The sequence below is a fragment of the Terrapene carolina genome, unplaced genomic scaffold (assembly GCF_002925995.2).
Source record: "Terrapene carolina triunguis isolate 2854851 unplaced genomic scaffold, T_m_triunguis-2.0 Scaffold62, whole genome shotgun sequence".
Taxonomy (NCBI): domain Eukaryota; kingdom Metazoa; phylum Chordata; order Testudines; family Emydidae; genus Terrapene; species Terrapene triunguis.
In genome coordinates, this window is record NW_020664413.1 from 1,105,828 (window position 1) to 1,123,266 (window position 17,439).

General features: G+C 41.7%; 1 protein-coding gene and 1 pseudogene across 1 annotated transcript in view; both read left to right on the forward strand.

Annotated features, from left to right (window-relative positions):
* Positions 1-165: 165 nt before the first annotated feature.
* USP37 (ubiquitin specific peptidase 37) overlaps positions 166-17,439 on the forward strand; it is a 45,665-nt gene continuing 28,391 nt past the window's right edge. Inside the window, exons 1-6 of the mRNA XM_026647359.2 lie at positions 166-374; positions 904-1,004; positions 6,621-6,802; positions 7,167-7,241; positions 10,772-10,869; positions 16,307-16,391. Coding sequence (XP_026503144.1) covers positions 263-374; positions 904-1,004; positions 6,621-6,802; positions 7,167-7,241; positions 10,772-10,869; positions 16,307-16,391 — 653 coding nt within the window. The 5' untranslated portion in view covers positions 166-262. The remainder of the gene's footprint in view (positions 375-903; positions 1,005-6,620; positions 6,803-7,166; positions 7,242-10,771; positions 10,870-16,306; positions 16,392-17,439) is intronic.
* Positions 2,447-4,708, forward strand: LOC113405986 (annotated as a pseudogene).

A 17,439-nucleotide genomic window follows, 5' to 3' on the forward strand; every position in this document is an offset into this window, starting at 1 on the left:
GAAGAATGACTTCTCGTGTCTTGTTTAGTGATGACTCAGTATGGAGGAGGGGGAAATACTTGTATTTAAGTACATTTTCTTTCTTTATAACTCTTGGACAACATAACTGGTTTTGGAGCTTTTTTCTTTTATTGTGGAAGTACTTAAATAATTTAATTTCTTACAATGATCTATGTTATAGTCACCTTTACTTTCTTTCCAGCTAAGCCATAACATTAAAACTGTGGTCCTACGACCAAATGGTGGAAAATTGTGTTGCCTGATGCTAACACTAAAGGATGCCAGCTTCCTGACTATTGATAAGGTACCATCTAAGGATGCAAACGAAATGAGGATGTATCTGGATGCAGTCCTCCATGACAGGGTTCATACTGGTAAGTGCAAAACAATGCAAATTGTGTTACTAGCAGGTTGGATAAAGATAAGATTCTGAATTAGTTTGTGTCAGTTCACCTTTGACCATTTTGTCCATCTTCCCTTTTCTTAAAGCTTGTTTATTCCTTGCATTGCTTTTGGTTGAATACTTTTCTTTGGGCCATTGAACTCAATTTTATTTTAATGTTTATGTAACTTTCCTGCAAGGTTGGCATGCACAGTATTTAATTTATAATTGTGTTGGAATTGTTTCCATTTTTAAAGACATGCACAGTTTCCTCTCCTTTCTCTGAACACTTGAGTTTTGTTGCACATTAAGTACACAGACTGTAGGAGGAAAATCTGTAAACCTTTGCTTTTTAAACACATGCACTCCTGATATTGTATTATCTGCCAGGTATAGATTCTGGTTTTTACACATACATCTGGTGAATGTTTTGAAAATCTAGCCTTAAATGATTTATGACAAAGAAAGCAAGGCTATATAAAACTACAAGTAAACTAAATGGCATGTGCATTTATTGTCAGCTGTGAAACCGTCTCAGGGATCTGGCAGCTTTGGAGGTGTTCTGGGCAGCAGGACAACCCAGAAGGAAGCTAACAGGCAATTTCCATATATTGAAAACCAGGTTTGTTAAACAGTTTGTTTACACTTCAGATCTTTGCGTTTCCCTCAGTTCCTTTTAATCACTTCCTCTCTTCCCCCCTCATTTTGTATGTATGATGCATATTGTAGTAGCACAATAGGTGATTCTAGTTTGTGTCCCAAGCCTTCTAAATCAGGACAGGCTCAGATATATATACTATTAGTTGAGACCTTGGTGGGGTAGTGGGAAAAGTGTGTTCCAATCTGCTGTATGATCCAGGAACGGCATTGACTGGCTCTGGAAGGGTGCATTTACTCCTTGTTGGATAGGCAAGTCAGGCTGCTGGAGAAGTGAAGTAAAGGAGAAAAACGTATACTTAAGGATCTGCACCAAGCATAGTTCTGTGCCGTGTTTCAGCATAAAAACTTAAAGCAACAGTCAGAAGTTGAGTATGATAGATGAAATAAAAATGCAAAGCTCAGGTATATGGTAATTGGCAGATTTGGCTGCAAGTGACATTTTGCATAGTAAACATCTGTTAAGCAGTTTTTGGTATCAGATTAGTTTGATTTTAATCTTTTGTGAGATTCTCTTCAGCCTTTCAGGCAAAATTATCAGACCTACTTTACTGAAACCCACCTTTCTTGAGGCCGCTTTTTGTTGACTCCTTTGCTTGTCGCTGTGACGGTTCTCGGGATACCCAGGACTGTAAGTCACCTTGCTCTACCCCCAGTCTTCACTGAAGGAGAGTCTTGTGGTAGCTGGGTGTCAGCTCCCTGACACCACCAGCCTTTCAGCCATTCAAGCACTTTTCTGGGCTATGCCAACTTTAACTTGCAGTTTAACAGTAGCTGCACCCCATCCCTGAGTCCCTTTTACTCCTGACAGAATTCTGCCCCCTGTGGGGGCACAGAATTCATATGGCCCGCATTTTCCTCTGCCCCCGTGCGTCTGTTCCAGTGTGCCTAGAGCAGCCTCAGAGACGGGGGAGGAGGGCTGGGCGTGTGCGCCTGCATGGTTGATCATCGTCATGGGGGTGGGGGGCTGGGCATACGTGCATGCCAACAAGTGAGAGAGAGAGACTCTGTCCCTCTTGCTTGCCACTGCAGCTCGCTGGCGTGGAAGGGTAGGGCTTTTTATTATGCAAGAGGCAGGCTAGAGGCAGAAATGTAGCAGCCTGCCTGGTAGTAACATTGTTAATGTTCCTATTGTTAGTAAACCTTCCCATTCTCAGTCAATTCCCCCAGGAGCATAAACCTGTGAAAGTTTTAAGGCCACTACATTACCAGAGTGATGTAAAGGAGTCGTCTTATAAATTACAGTAAGAGAATCCTCAGCAAGGAAGATCTATGTGCTTTCTCACTTTTTTCCTGTGCCAAAGTGGCACAATGGGATTAGATTACAGCTAAGGATTTATTTTACTTACCCATTAAAAAAAAAAAAAGACAGAGGGCAAATAAAACATTTAACAAGCAGTCAATAAAATGTCAGGACAATCAGAACCAAACTCTTTCCAAAGTACCCAGCCAGGTCCACATGAAGTTACCAAAGGGATGTTTGTTCTTTTGCACAACGTGAACGGCCTTCACATCACACATCAAAAACAGCTACACCAGCTTCTCGTGCTCAAGAATTCCCCACAAAACTGCATGCAATGGGACCAAATTATTTTGCACATTGTGCAGTGTTGTTCTCAGTAATGACCAACGGTCTGTAATTGTGGATCATTTTGCATCAAAAAAACACAAACTGAAGGAAGATGCAGCTCAAGAGGAAGGCAGAAATAAACATCAGAAGACCATTACAAGTCCGCTGAAATACAAAACATCGTCAGAGAAAGAACGTGTGGAGGTGAGTGGAAATATAAGAAAATGTTATAATACAGAAAAATAAGATAAGTAGCATAGAACAGTCATAGCGATGGGGTCTTTCCACTTGCTCTGAAATCTTGAATAGACAGCTCTGTTTTTAAACTACTTTTTTGTAAATGGTGACTGTGATCATTTACTATACTATAAATCTAAATTAAAATCTAGAAATTCAGAACTAAATATATGAATAAGTGTATTAATCTAAGATTAAAGGTATTACATGGGTGGTAAATATTTGTGCTCACTCAAGACTTCTTCTGCTTTCAGATTTGTCCAGCATGGGTGAAGACACTAGCAGGTGCCAACATCCCCTTGTCAAAGACTGACCACCCACTTGTGAGGGAATTTCTTGACAGCAGGGTCCAGAATAGTGGTGCAGTTCCTGGTAGGACACAACTGACTGAGACATACTTCCCTGAAGTGTACCTCAAAGAAAAGGAGAACTTAAAACTGAAGCTTAAAGACAAGAAAATCACTGTTATCTTTGTTGAATGTTGTGATGATGAGGCAAGTTCAATTCTGAATGTACTGTTTGCATCATTACAACCTGATTGCTGTGGGCATGTTAACTGTTTTTTGGTGGATACAGTGTTTTTAGATGCTGTTAATCACACAACTGTTTCACAGGCTGTAGTCAAAGCAGTAAGTGACTTCCAGACTGATTATGAAAGTGTTGTAGTAATTGATACTGACGATGCCACTTACATGAAAATGTCATTTGATTCTGTGTTTTCTACACGGTTTCCAAATTCTGTGCATATATCCTGTTTGGCACATATTGTTAACTTAATTGGTGAATCATTTAGAAAGCCTTTTCAGCTGGTTGATACATTTTAAGGTGCTTCAAAAACATGTTCTATAACTCTGATTGTAGGAAAGCGAGGACCTCCGTTTCATGAACCAGAAACTACAAGAGGAGTCTCCAGATGCAAAAGCATCCATGCCTCCTAGCCCAGGTGGAACACACTGGAACAGCTGGGTCCATGCTGTCCAGTATCACTCTAAGAATTTTCAGTTCTAGAAGGAGTTTAATGAAGAGTGCAATAGCAGCTCCCCAGTTTCTGTGCAAACTATTCAAAAAATGCTGAATGACCCAACTAATTATGCATTGTTGAAAGAACAGATCACTTTTCTAGCACAGAAATGTGAACAAAGTCTCAGTTTAAATCTGGCATTTGAGAGCAGGAAGCCTTGCACAGTTAAAGCATTTGACCTTCTGGAAGAACTGCAGATATATTTCAGTTCACATCTAGAGCTCCCTTCAGAAAACACCCCAGAGTTCTTCAAATTTAGGGTGACAGAAAACTTCTCCTGTTAAAAGATTTGCCTATCTAGATCTCTTTAAAGAGGCATTCCATGAAGCATCTGAAAAGCTTGACAAATATTTGTCATTTGGACAACCAGGTCTAAATTTTCTAAAGGCTTGTAGGTTATTCGATCCTCATCATGTTTATATCCTGCCAGAACACTGTGAATACTTTCAAGCAATACCTGGTTTTTCTGAGGTATCTGAACAGAAGCTAAAATTGTACAGGGAAAAGATTGTGCTTGAAGCTATTCAGAGTCAACCTATTTTTGTAGACCTCTATGTGTTTTGGCTTTCAATGACAGAGAATTTCAGACATTGCCAAACTGGCCTTGAATTGCATAAATGCTGTCTGAAATTCTGCAGATGCAGAGAGAAGTTTTTCACTGTACAATTTGATCCTTTCTAACAGAAGGAAATCACTAAGTGAGAAAAACGTGAAGGCTCTTTGTTTTCTGTACTATAATTTAAATGAAAATACTGGATTGCACTGAAATGCAGGATAGTGATTATCAAAACTGTATGACTTTCATGTGTGAAAGTCTGAGCAACTTAAAATGACATTCTACTCTCCCCCCCCCCCCCCCCCCCCCCCCGTTTGGTGTTCTGTAATGTGATTTAAATGACAATCCAGGATTCTAACTGGAATGCAGGGTATTAGTTACCAAGTGTTTATAACTTAACTTTCATGTGTTTAGGAAATGCTGAATGGTTATTGTGACTTTTTTTTCTATATTGTAGTTTAAATAAATTACCCGAACAATTGAAACTGGTGTCATTATATTGCATTATTTTGACAAATAAACTTTGCAGAATTTTGAATTTTTTGGAGCAGAATCCCCCCAGGAGTACCCTTTGAATTGTTGCCCTGTGATAGCCAGCCCCTGACACTGGCTACTCACAGAAATTCCAGATCCTCTGTGCTGAAAGGTACAGTGTACCCCACTTTACCAGTTTTACCTTAAACCCCTGCTCCTGTAAACCACACAGTACTTATGAGCATTTACAATCAAACAAAAGTAGGTTTATTTAAGAAAAAATAAAGATTTAACTAGAAATAGAGGTGGAAACAAAAGGTTATAATATAAAACAAAATCCATAAAACATGACCCTGGATCTACACTTCTTAATGGTTTCCTTTCCTATCTAATAAAGTAGATTTCCCCGCTCCAAAGTGTACAGCCTGTTGCAGAGCTGCCTAGTTTCTCAAGAACCAGGATCCAAATGTTCCTGAAAGCACCTGTGCTCCACAAGGGGGTTTTCTCTGTGAGTGGCTACAGAGTGCTTCTCCTTTGTCTGTTATAGTGAAAACAGCCTTTTGTTTATAGTCAAAGATTCACCCTGTCTTGTGAAGTGCTACCTTTGAGTGGGTTTGATTGTTTGTTTGTTGCCTCAGATGGTTTTCTATTCTAAGATTTAGTATTGCGCAAGTCTAAACAATTGAGCCTTGCATTGCATCACTAGTCAAACAGGGCGGGGTGACAACTCCCCCCTGCCCAACTGGACCATCACTGAGACCGTGACTAATTTCTTCTCCAAATCCATAAAGCATACTTTCAGTGTAAATACATTATTCCTTAAATACTACCCATACATACATCTCACAAAGATTAATCTTGACATGTTACGAGCTTTCTGTGCTTTATATGTAACTCTTTATGGATAAATATCCTGTAAGATGTGTTTGGTGTAGTGAGTTTGTCAGGTTGGAGGTGAGAGTTGTTAGCAAAGAACAGAGGACCCTTTGCCATGGTGCCTCGATCAGTCACTTTACTGTAAGTTTCACTCTGTATTCAAAAGCTTTCAGTTACATAACAATTCTGTGAAAGTACCAAGTCAATCCTTTTATTACAACCTGAAGCGGAAGTTGTTTTAAGATTATTCCAAACAAATTTTCAGTGCTGCTTAAAGAGTCTTAAAATAAAAACTAATGCTGTGTACAGCCTGGTTAGCCCCTCTAATTCAGTCCTCAAGCCTGAAACCTACCAATATTACTTAGAATTAGCCAACTATGTCAACTCTTTCCATGGCATTACATTTGTTTTCGTTCATTTTGGTCAAAAGCAACAGGACACTGTTCTTAAAAATATCTGTCTTAATATTATTGCACTTTATTTTATAGCACCCAAAGGTGTAGTAGGTGCATCTCAGAAGACCTAAGCCATGGTCTGTATCGGAAAGAATTTGGTGCGCTGTAGAAACAACATCAATGATGCTGATAGCGTGGGAGGGGAAGAAGGATAAAGTTTGCATGAATACTCCATTTATGCATTACCACAATCTGGTGGTTTTACAATGGCTTTTCACATATGCCAACTTTACTCCATCTGTGCAACATTAAACTCTACTGTCCTTAAACTTTGCATTTCCCTGTTTTCAGATACTGCATTTGTGGGAGAGACATTTAAATGCCAATTTAGAATAACAGTAAAGTCATTTTCATTTTGGATTATTGTGGATTTCCCCTGCTGGATTTTGCAGGTTCCTTCCAAAAGAGTGACTGTGGAGGGAAAGGAAGAAAATCCATTTCGGAAGGGGCTGGGCAGCCCAAGTAGAGCATCTGTTAAGACTTCCCCAGGAAGTGGAACTCCTAGCAACAGGGTTAACATTTCAGTGTCTCCCACTTCATCAACTCCTCACAGAACGGGCTTACTAGAAAACCGGTATGAATCAAGCTCCTTCAATATGCTGTTATCAAAATTTAGCACTATACAAATGTGTAATCTTAACAATTTACTGTACGTATAAGCCCTTTCAGTTCATTTTTATGATTTTTTGGTATTGCTTTGAAAACAGTGTTAACAATCACATTTCCAGCTCATGGCTGGTCCATGAGCTCTGGGAACAACCTAAAAGAGCTGTGTGTGTAAAAGTCGTCGTTATATTTTATATTTTAAACTTGCAAATTGTGAAAGTTTAGCAGGAAGTATAGAGAGCACATGAGGCATGCATGGTGGAAGAAGAGGTTTGTCTTTGTCCGTCTGAATTAATGATTCCTTAAAATGATTTATTCTTGTGCTATGTTAGTGAAAAGAGGAAAAGAACACAGCCCTCTGGTTCAGAGATGAATGAAGATTATCCCAAAGAGAATGATTCTTCAACGTAAGTTACTGCTGATCTTTATAGGTTCTGACGCAAATTCCTCCTGCATGTGCCCACCTACTCTTAAAATATGAGTCTTGTTGAAAAGAATACACAGATCTTTCTCTGTCAAAATAACATTGTAATATATGTTTGGAAAGGGTTAAGGACTAGGGAGTGAGGTATAGCCCTATATAGGTATGTTAATTCTGCAGTAGTATGTTATCTACAGACAATGTGTTTGCCTTGTAAGTTAGCACTGTGCCACACACTCTCAAAGAAACTGAGGAGCCACCTGATCAGCATCCTGTACAGCAGACAGGAGAAGATCAAAAGTGAGCTCTCAGAACTGGAGACTCTCATACAATACCAACCTTCCACACAAACTTCCACGTGGCTGGACTTTACAAAAATGAGACAAGCCATTTACAATGCACACTTCACTTCTCTACAGAGGAAAAAGGATAGTAAGCTATCTAAACTCCTACCTGCCACAGGGGGCTACAACAGTGGTACCCTCAACTCATCTAACAACATTGTCAATCTTTCCAACCACACACTTAGCCCAGCAGAAGAGTCTGTCCTATCTCGGGGACTCTGTTTCTGTCCCACCATCCCCATGAACACGATACAGTTCTGCAGTGATCTGGAAGCCTACTTTCGTCATCTCCGACTCAAGGAATATTTTCAACGCACCACTGAACAGTGGACTGACCCGCAGGAACCCTCCTACCAACACTACAAGAAGAAGAACTCTGCGTGGACTCCTCCTGACGGTCGAAATGACAGACTGGACTTCTACATAGAGTGCTTCCGCAGACGTGCACAGGCTGAAATTGTGGACAAACAACATCACTTGTCCCATAACCTCAGCCGTACAGAACGCAATGCCATCCACAGCCTCAGAAACAACTTTGACATTATCATCAAAGGGGCTGACAAAGGAGGTGCTGTAGTCATAATGAACAGGTCGGATTATGAACAGGAGGCTGCCAGGCAACTCTCCAAGACCATATTCTACAGGCCACTATCCTCTGATCCCACTGAGGAATACCAAAAGAAACTACACCGTCTGCTCAAGAAATTCCCAGCTACAGTACGGGAACAAATCTACATGGACACACCCCCAGAACTCCGACCAGGGGTATTCTATCTGCTACCCAAGATCCATAAACCCGGAAACCCTGGACGCCCCATTTCCTCAGGCATTGGTACTCTTACAGCAGGATTATCTGGCTATTTGGACTCTCTCCTCAGACCCTACGCTACCAGCACTCCCAGCTATCTTCGAGACACCACCGACTTCCTGAGGAAACTACAATGCATTGGTGTTCTTCCTGAAAACACCATCCTGGCCACCATGGATGTAGAAGCACTTTACACCAATATTCCACATGAGGATGGACTACAAACTGTCAGGAACAGTATCCCTGATGAGGCCACAGCACACCTGGTGGCTGAGCTTTGTGACTTTGTCCTCACCCACAACCACTTCAGATTTGGGGACAACTTATACCTTCAAGTCAGTGGCACTGCTATGGGTACCCGCATGGCCCCACAGTATGCCAACATTTTTATGGCTGACTTAGAACAACGCTTCCTCAGCTCTCGTCCCCTAGTGCCCCTCCTCTACTTGCGCTACATTGATGACATCTTCATCATATGGACCCACGGAAAGGAGGCCCTTGAAGAATTCCACCTCGACTTCAACAGTTTCCACCCCACCATCAACCTCAGCCTGGAACAGTCCACACAAGAGATCCACTTCCTGGACACTACAGTGCAAATAAGTGATGGTCACATAAACACCACCCTATACCGGAAACCTACTGACCGCTATACGTACCTACATGCCTCCAGCTTCCATCCAAGACACATCACACGATCCATTGTCTACAGCCAAGCCCTAAGATACAACCGAATTTGCTCCAACCCCTCAGACAGAGACAAACACCTACAAGATCTTTATCAAGCATTCGTAAAACTACAATACCCACCTGGGGAAGTGAGGAAACAGATTGACAGAGCAAGACAGGTATCCAGAAATCAACTACTACAGGACAGGCCCAACAAGGACAATAACAGAACACCACTGGCCATCACAAAGAGCCCCCAGCTAAAACCTCTCCAGTGCATTATCCACGATCTACAACCTATCCTGGAAAATGATCCCTCACTCTCACAGACCTTGGGAGGCAGGCCAGTCCTCGCTTACAGACAACCCCCCAACCTGAAGCAAATACTCACCAGCAACTACACACCACACCACAGAAACACCAACCCAGGAACCAATCCCTGTAGCAAACCTCGTTGCCTACTCTGTCCCCATATCTACTCTGGCGACACCATCAGAGGACCCAACCACATCAGCCACACCATCAAGGGCTCATTCACCTGCACATCCACTAATGTTATATATGCCATCATGTGCCAGCAATGCCCCTCTGCCATGTACATTGGCCAAACCGGACAGTCCCTCCGCAAAAGAATAAATGGACACAAATCGGACATCAGGAATGGTAACATACAAAAGCCAGTAAGTGAACACTTCAGTTTCCCTGGTCATTCTATTACAGATTTAAAAGTCACTGTCATTGAACAAAAAAACTTCAGAAACAGACTTCAAAGAGAAACAGCAGAACTAAAATTCATTTGCAAATTTAACACCATTAATCTGGGCTTGAATAGGGACTGGGAGTGGCTGGCTCATTACAGAAGCAGCTTTTCCTCTCCTGGAATTGACACCTCCTCATCTATTATTGGGAGTGGACTACATCCACCCTGATCGAATTGGCCCTGTCAACACTGGTTCTCCACTTGCAAAGTAACTCCCTGCTCTCCATGTGTCAGTATATAATGCCTGCATCTGTAACTTTCACTCTATGCATCCGAAGAAGTGAGGTTTTTACCCACGAAAGCTTATGCCCAAATAAATCAGTAGTCTTTAAGGTGCCACCAGACTCCTTGTTGTTTTCACTAACCGAACACATCTTCTATAATGGTGTTGGATGCTAAATAAATATGTGGGATATTCACCTTTTGGTGGTAATTTGCACTTGTTTTGCCAGAAGTTGTCTTATTGGGTTTGAGTTTTGACTTGTAAGAGGTCAAAGCACAAAGGAGGATGGTATTTAATACAGCAGAGATATGTAGGCAGTGTGTTTGAAGTGATAGTGAGAAGGCCTATTTAATGAATTACACCTCTACCCCGATATAACGAGACCCGATATAACATGAATTTGGATATAACGCGGTAAAGCAGCGCTCCGGGGGGGGCGGGGCTGCGCACTCCGGCAGATCAAAGCAAGTTCGATATAACACGGTTTCACCTATAACGCAGTAAGATTTTTTGGCTCCCGAGGACAGCGTTATATGGGGTAGAGGTGTAGTTGGCTAAATTTGTTTGCTGATGAGGTGTACATACTTCATAGTTAATTATAACAAAGGCCAATATGAATTAAATATCTAAAAAAAATTAAAGTGTAAACATTAACCAGGAAAAAACTGTACTTCATATAACTGCTCTGACTTCAGCTCCCATTTATCTGTAGCAATAACAAAGCCATGACTGATCCGGCATGGAAGTTTTTAAATAGTAGCAGAGAGAAACAGCTGAACCTGAAACAGACAGAGGAGAACAGGACATCAGGTAAACATTCATTTTATATCCTTTTCTCTGGCCTCGAAAAAAATGTGGTCTTACTCCACTCATAACTATTAAGAAAGCTGCTGCAAAAATAGTTTTCCTAGCCTGTCGCTTTGATCATGTCAGCCATCTCTTTGAAGTCCTTTGAAGGCTCCCCCCTCTATTACATCAATTACAAGCTACTTGTATTCACTTTCAAAGCCCTTCACAGCCTATCATAAGAATGGCCAGACTGGTTCAGACCAAAGGTCCATCTGGCCCAGTATCCTGTCTGCCGACAGTGGCTAATGCCAGGCGCCTCAGAGGGAATGAACAGAACAGGCAATCATTAAGTGATTCATACCCTGTCGCCCACTCCCATCTTCTGGCAAACAGAGGCTAGGGACACCATCCCTGCCCATCCTAGCTAATAGCCATTGATGGACCTGTCCTACGTGAACTTGTGGTTCTTTTTTGAACCCTGTTATAGTCTTGGCCTTCACAACATCCTCTGGCAAAGAGTTCCACAGGTTGACAGTGCGCTGTGTGGAAAAAATACTTCCTTTTGTTTGTTTTAAACCTGCTGCCTATTAATTTCATTTGGTGACCCCTAGTTCTTGTGTTATGAGAAAGAGTAAATAACACTACCTTATTTACTTTCTCCACACTAATAATGATTTTATAGACCTCTATCATATCCCCCCTTAGTCGTCTCTTTTCCAAGCTGAAAAGTCTGTCTTATTAATCTCTTCTCTTATGGAAGCCGTTCCATACCTTTAATCATTTTTGTTATCCTTTTCTGAATGTTTTCCAATTCCAATATAGCTTTTTTTGAGATGTGGCGACCACAGCTACATGCAGTGTTCAAGATGTGGGCCTACCATGGATTTATATAGAGGCAATATGATATTTTCTGTCTTATTATCGATCCCTTTCTTAATGATTCCCAATATTCTGTTCGCTTTTTTGATTGCCACTTCACATTGAGTGGATGTTTTCAGAGAACTATCCACACTTTGCATTTATCAACATTGAATTTCATCTGCCATTTTGTTGCCCAGTCACCCAATTTTGTGAGATCTTTTTGTAGCTCTTCACAGTCTGTTTGGATTTAAGTATCTTGAGTAGTTTTGTTTCATCTGCAGATTTTGCTACCTCACTGTTTATCCCTTTTTCCAGATCATTTATGAATATGTTGAAAAGGACTGGTCCCAGTATACACCCCTGCAGGACACCGCTATTTACCCCTCTCCATTCTGAAAACAGATAATTTATTCCTACCCTTTGTTTCCTGGCTTTTAACCAGGCCCTTAATACCAGCCTCCATCGGTCACTTATTGAATTTTCAAACAAGCACCTTTTTGCTTTCTTCCACGTTACCCCTCATTCTTGGGAGGAGCTACCCAGGAACATCTGCCGCACACATTCATTACTCTCCTTCAAATCCCTCCCTAGCTTTCATTTGCCATGATGCCTACAAAAAACTTGCAATGTTTAGGGCACTGGTATGCTGGGACCACTATTTATTTCAGTGTTCTTCACTGCAAGGCCTGTAAGCCAGTGGCGGCTCCCATGAGCCCTAAGTGTGGCTCCCTGTCGATCGCTCTCTGGCAGCACAGTGGGGCTGTAGCTAAGGCAGGCTCCCTGCCGCTCCTGGAAGTGGTCATTACGCCCCCGCGAGGAAAGTGGGGGAACAGAGGTCTCAGCATGCTGTTCCTGCCTGCAAGCACCGCCCCCACAGCTCCCATTGGTCGGGAACAGGGAACTGTGGCCAATGGGAGTTGAGGGGATGGTGCTTGCAGAGAGGGCAGCCCCCAGAGCCACATGGGCCGCAGGGGTGCGTTGGCCCCTTCCAAGAGTGGCATGGGGCTGGGGCCCCCCGAAGTAAGTGCTGCCACTTCAATGGGCAGGTTCTGAATAGCTCTTCCGCCACCGAACCTGTAGCCTCCGAGAGCCAGCCCCCAATAACCCCTCCTGCACCCCAAGCCCTTGCCCCAGCCCTGAGCCCCCTCCCAGAGCCAGCCCCCCATACCCCTTCCTGCACCCCAAGTAATATTACCAATAACGGCAATATTACCATATCGACCAACAAAGAACTCAGAATGTTCAACCGCCTGTGTCGGGTTGATGTGGCTCTCACATTGAAGGTTTTTTGCCAAAGTGGCCCCCTCTTAAAAAAATAATGAAGAGCACTGATCTATTTTTTTGACAAATATTATCTCAGGGAATGTCTTCACTACGGAGCTAAATTGGCACTGCTGCAATTGATGCAGTGGCATCGATTTAGCACGTCTGGTGAAGATGTGCTAAATCGATAGGAGAGCGCTCTCCCGTCGATTTCTATACTCCACCTTCCCGAGAAGCGTAAGGTAAGTCAGCGGGAGAGCATCTCCCATTGACACAGCACAGTGTAGACACCGCGGTAAGTGGATCTAGCTACATCGACTTCAGTACTGTTATTCACGTAACTGGAGTAGCGTAGCTTAGATCGATTTACCGCGGTAGTGTAGACCAGGCCTCATTGATTCCTTGTGCTATCCACCTGTTGTTTCTTGTCTTGTACTTAGACTGGAAGGTCTTTGGGGGGCAAGAATGGTCTTTTAGTCTGTCCATACAACACCTAACACAATGGGCTCCTGATCCATGACTAGGGCTCTAAGGCTTTATGGTAATAGAAATTCTTCTTCTTATTATTATTATTATTAATGAAATCATAGAAATGTAGGGCTGGGAGGGGACCTTGAGAGGTCATAATAAATAGTCCTGCCAAGTCAAGATAGGTAAGTGGCAGGCACGGACTCTAATGCAATTCTTTTCTTAGAATCATGGATTTGTAGGACTGGATGGACTTCAGTAGGTCATCTAATCCAGTCCCCTGCACGCAAGGCATGACTAAGTAATAACTAGCCCATTCCTGACAGGTGTTTGTCTAATCTGTTCTTAAAAAAACTTCTGGCGACAGAGATTCCACAATCTCACTAGGCAATTTGTTCAGTGCCTGACTACCCTGACAGTTGGGAAGTTTTTCCCTTGCTGCAATTTAAGCCCATTGCTTCTTGTCCTATCCTCAGAGGTTAGTGAGAACAATTTTTCACCCTCCTCCTTGTAACAACATTTTATGTACTTGAAAACTGTTAGGTCCTCCTCCCTCCAGTCTTCTCTTCTGCAGACTAAACAAACCCAATTTTTTCAATCTTTCCTCATAGGCCATGTTTTCTAGACCTTTAATGATTTTTGTTCCTCTTCCTCTGGCCTTTCTCCAATTTGTCCATATCTTTCCTGAAAGGCAGTGCTCAGAATTGGACACAATACTCCAGTTGAGATCTTATCAGTGTGGAGTAGAGTGAAAAAATTACTACTTGTCTTGCTTACAACACTCCTGTTGACACATCCCAGAATGCTATTTACTTTTTTTTTGCAACAGTGTTACACTGTTGACTCATATTTAGCTTGTGATCCACTATAACCCCCAGATCCCTTTCCGCAGTACTCCTTCCTAGGCAGTCATTGCCCATTTTGTATGTGTGCAATTGATGGTTCCTTCCTAAATGGAGTACAGCAGCCCAGGATAGGGATAATTGGCGAAGACTTGTCAGAGCGGGAACGTCCTTTTTTGAGGAAAATCGCCTTGCCCTAGTTGCAGAGAAACACCAGAAAAGAAAGGAAAGACAACTGTCACACAGCAGTCGTGGCCCAACCCTGTCTTCTCACACCACCTGCAATGTCTGCCAACAAGCCTGTGGCTCAAGGGTCGGACTCCTCAGTCACCAAAGAATCCTTGAAAAATAAAACCTGTGAAAGAGATCATCCTCGAGGGATTGCTGATGACTTTGAATTTCATCCTGTTTGCTTCAGGCCATTTCTCCAGTTTGCCCAGATCATTTTGAATTTAAATCCTATTCTCCAAAGCACTTGCAACCCCTCCCAGCTTGGCATTATCCACAAACTTTATAAGTGTACTCTCAGTGCCATTATCTAAATCATTTATGAAGATTTTGAACAGAACTGGACCCAGTACCAATCCCTACAGGACCCCACTAGATATGTCTTTCCAGCTTGACTGTGAGCCACTGATAACTACTCTCTGGGTATGCACTCACATTATAGTAGCTTCATCTAGGCTGTATTTCCCTAGTTTGTCTATGAGGAAGTTATGCGGGGCAGTAAGATATTAAGTGGAATATCTTACTAAAGTCAAGATATTCCACATCTACTGCTTCCCCTCTATCCATAAGGCTTGTTACCCCATCAAAGAAAGCTATTAGGTTGCTTTGACATCATTTGTTCTTAAGAAATCCATGCTGACTGTTACTTATCTTATTATCGTCTAGGTATTTGCAAATTGATTACTTGATTATTTGCTCCATTATCTTTCTGGATACTGAAGTTAAACTGACTGGTCTGTAATTCCTCTGGTTGTCCTTATTCCTCTTTTTATAGATTGGTTCTGTATTTGCCCATCTTAATGATTATCTTAGAAAACTCATGGAATGGCTCAGATATCTCCTCAGTCAGCTCCTTGACTATTCAAGGATATAGTTTATTGTAATTCTAAACGCTGAGCACCTTGTTCACAAAGGGGAATGTAATCTAGATTCTGCCTTTGTGAGAAACATTGGCTGGTGCAGATTTAAAAATGTGAATACACTTTATTTTGGTATAGCTCAGACTACAATTATTTTGCTAGTCAAACAAGTAAGGTTGATGCTGAACTAATAAGTGAAGTCTTTAAAAAAGATTTTAAAAGGACTTTAGAATTAGAAACAGAAGTTCTCTGTTTATCTGCAAGTACAGGTGGCAGCAGTAAACTTCCTTCAGGCTGTACAGTTGGCCTGAACTTTGCATCTTCCATCCCAAAGCCAGGATGAAAGTGAACAATAATTCTCTGTCCACTTAATAGACATGCTTGAATCTTGTGAAATTATGGTTTTACATGGCAACATTTATAATTTGAATCACTGGGGTGTCAGAATACATCTCATTTGAAATACTTCATGTTTTGCCCACAAATGTACATTAATTTACTATGAAATGGAGAATAGGAAAAGAAACTTAATTTTCAGTACAAGGTATTTGTTTTGAATTTTGTGTACACTGCATTGGAAATCATAGCTAAGAAGGGTTTGTGTGTATGTATTTTTCATGTTTGAACAACTGACACATACACATTCCATTGTTTCAGTTGTTGGTTCCACATTTTAACAGCCTTTTTCAAATAAGCAAATCAGAATTTCAGGGTGGAGGTATCAAGCCAGCCTTTAGCTTATATGAAAAAACTACATGCACTTAGTATTTAGAGCTAGTACTTTCTTCATTACACAACTCTGAAAAAAAATTACTTGTTGAAAAGGTTTTTAAATCCTTTACATATTAAGTATAGTCATTTACCATCCTCAAGTACAATATACATAGCTGAGCTAGCTGGAATACATGACAAATGTTTTTTCTATTGCTCTTCAAGGGGTTTTGCCTCTACAATCATCCTCCTTTTATGGTAGCAGGTCCACATCAAAGGACTACTCCACTGGCAATTCCAACCTGGACAGGTAGGCATGACTCTATAGTGTTCTCTCTACAGGACAAAGAGCTGTTTTTCAGGAATTTAGGCATTTGATTTTTTGTGTGTTTACCAAATGGTATGCATATTTTATTCATGAAAACAAGTGCATTTCATTTTTCTGAAATAAATAATGCAGGATTGCTGAAACTCTAGTTTTGTACTAGACTTGGGTTGTCGTGTGTCCTATATGCACGTCGGGCTAGATGGACTTCCTAAAAATATCTTAATTTGCATGTTGTAAGATTTCATCAAGAAAAGCCTGGGTTATATTAAAGTTATATACAACGTACCTCTCTGTTGAGAAGCTCTGCTGTTGAAGGGAGCTTTGCTGATGCTGGGTATCGGAGTCACTGTGTCAGTGAAGATCAGAGCCCCACATTCAGTTCTATGGGCTTGATTGTTTCCCACCATGTTACTTGAGGGATTTGGAAGAATCTGGGATCAAAACCAAACTCTGCAAGGAAAAGAGTGGATGGTTTAATGGTCTGTGTCACATTTAAAATATCTAAACTCTAGAATCCCAGGTTCAAATCCCAGTGAGATCGAATCAGCCTTCACCCTTCCCAGGTAGATAAACGGTAGTTATTTTTATAAGTAGTAGCTGTATTCCAGTAGTGCCAGATTGGAGCCACATTGTGCTAGGCAGGCACCAGAGAGATACAGTCCTTGCCCCAAATAGTTTCATATTAGACCAGACAAAGGGTAGGGGAAGAGGAAGTTCTCTTGTCCAGGGTTCACATGGAAAGTTAATGGCAGAGCCATAAATTCAAACTAGATCTCCTGAGTTGTGGTCTAGTCATGCCTTAACCATAAGACCATCCTTCCCAGAGTTTACTGTGTGGGGATTTGTCCAATGGTATTTTAAAAACCAAAGACTTGTCTGCTGTGGGGTTTGATGGGTGTTCTGGACCAGTGTTTCCCCTTCCCATATGTAGCCCACTATTTTGCAATGCAGTGTGCACCAGTTGTCTGCCTGGCTGCTACACTTAGATTCATAGATTCTAGGACTGGAAGGGACCTCGAGAGGTCATCGA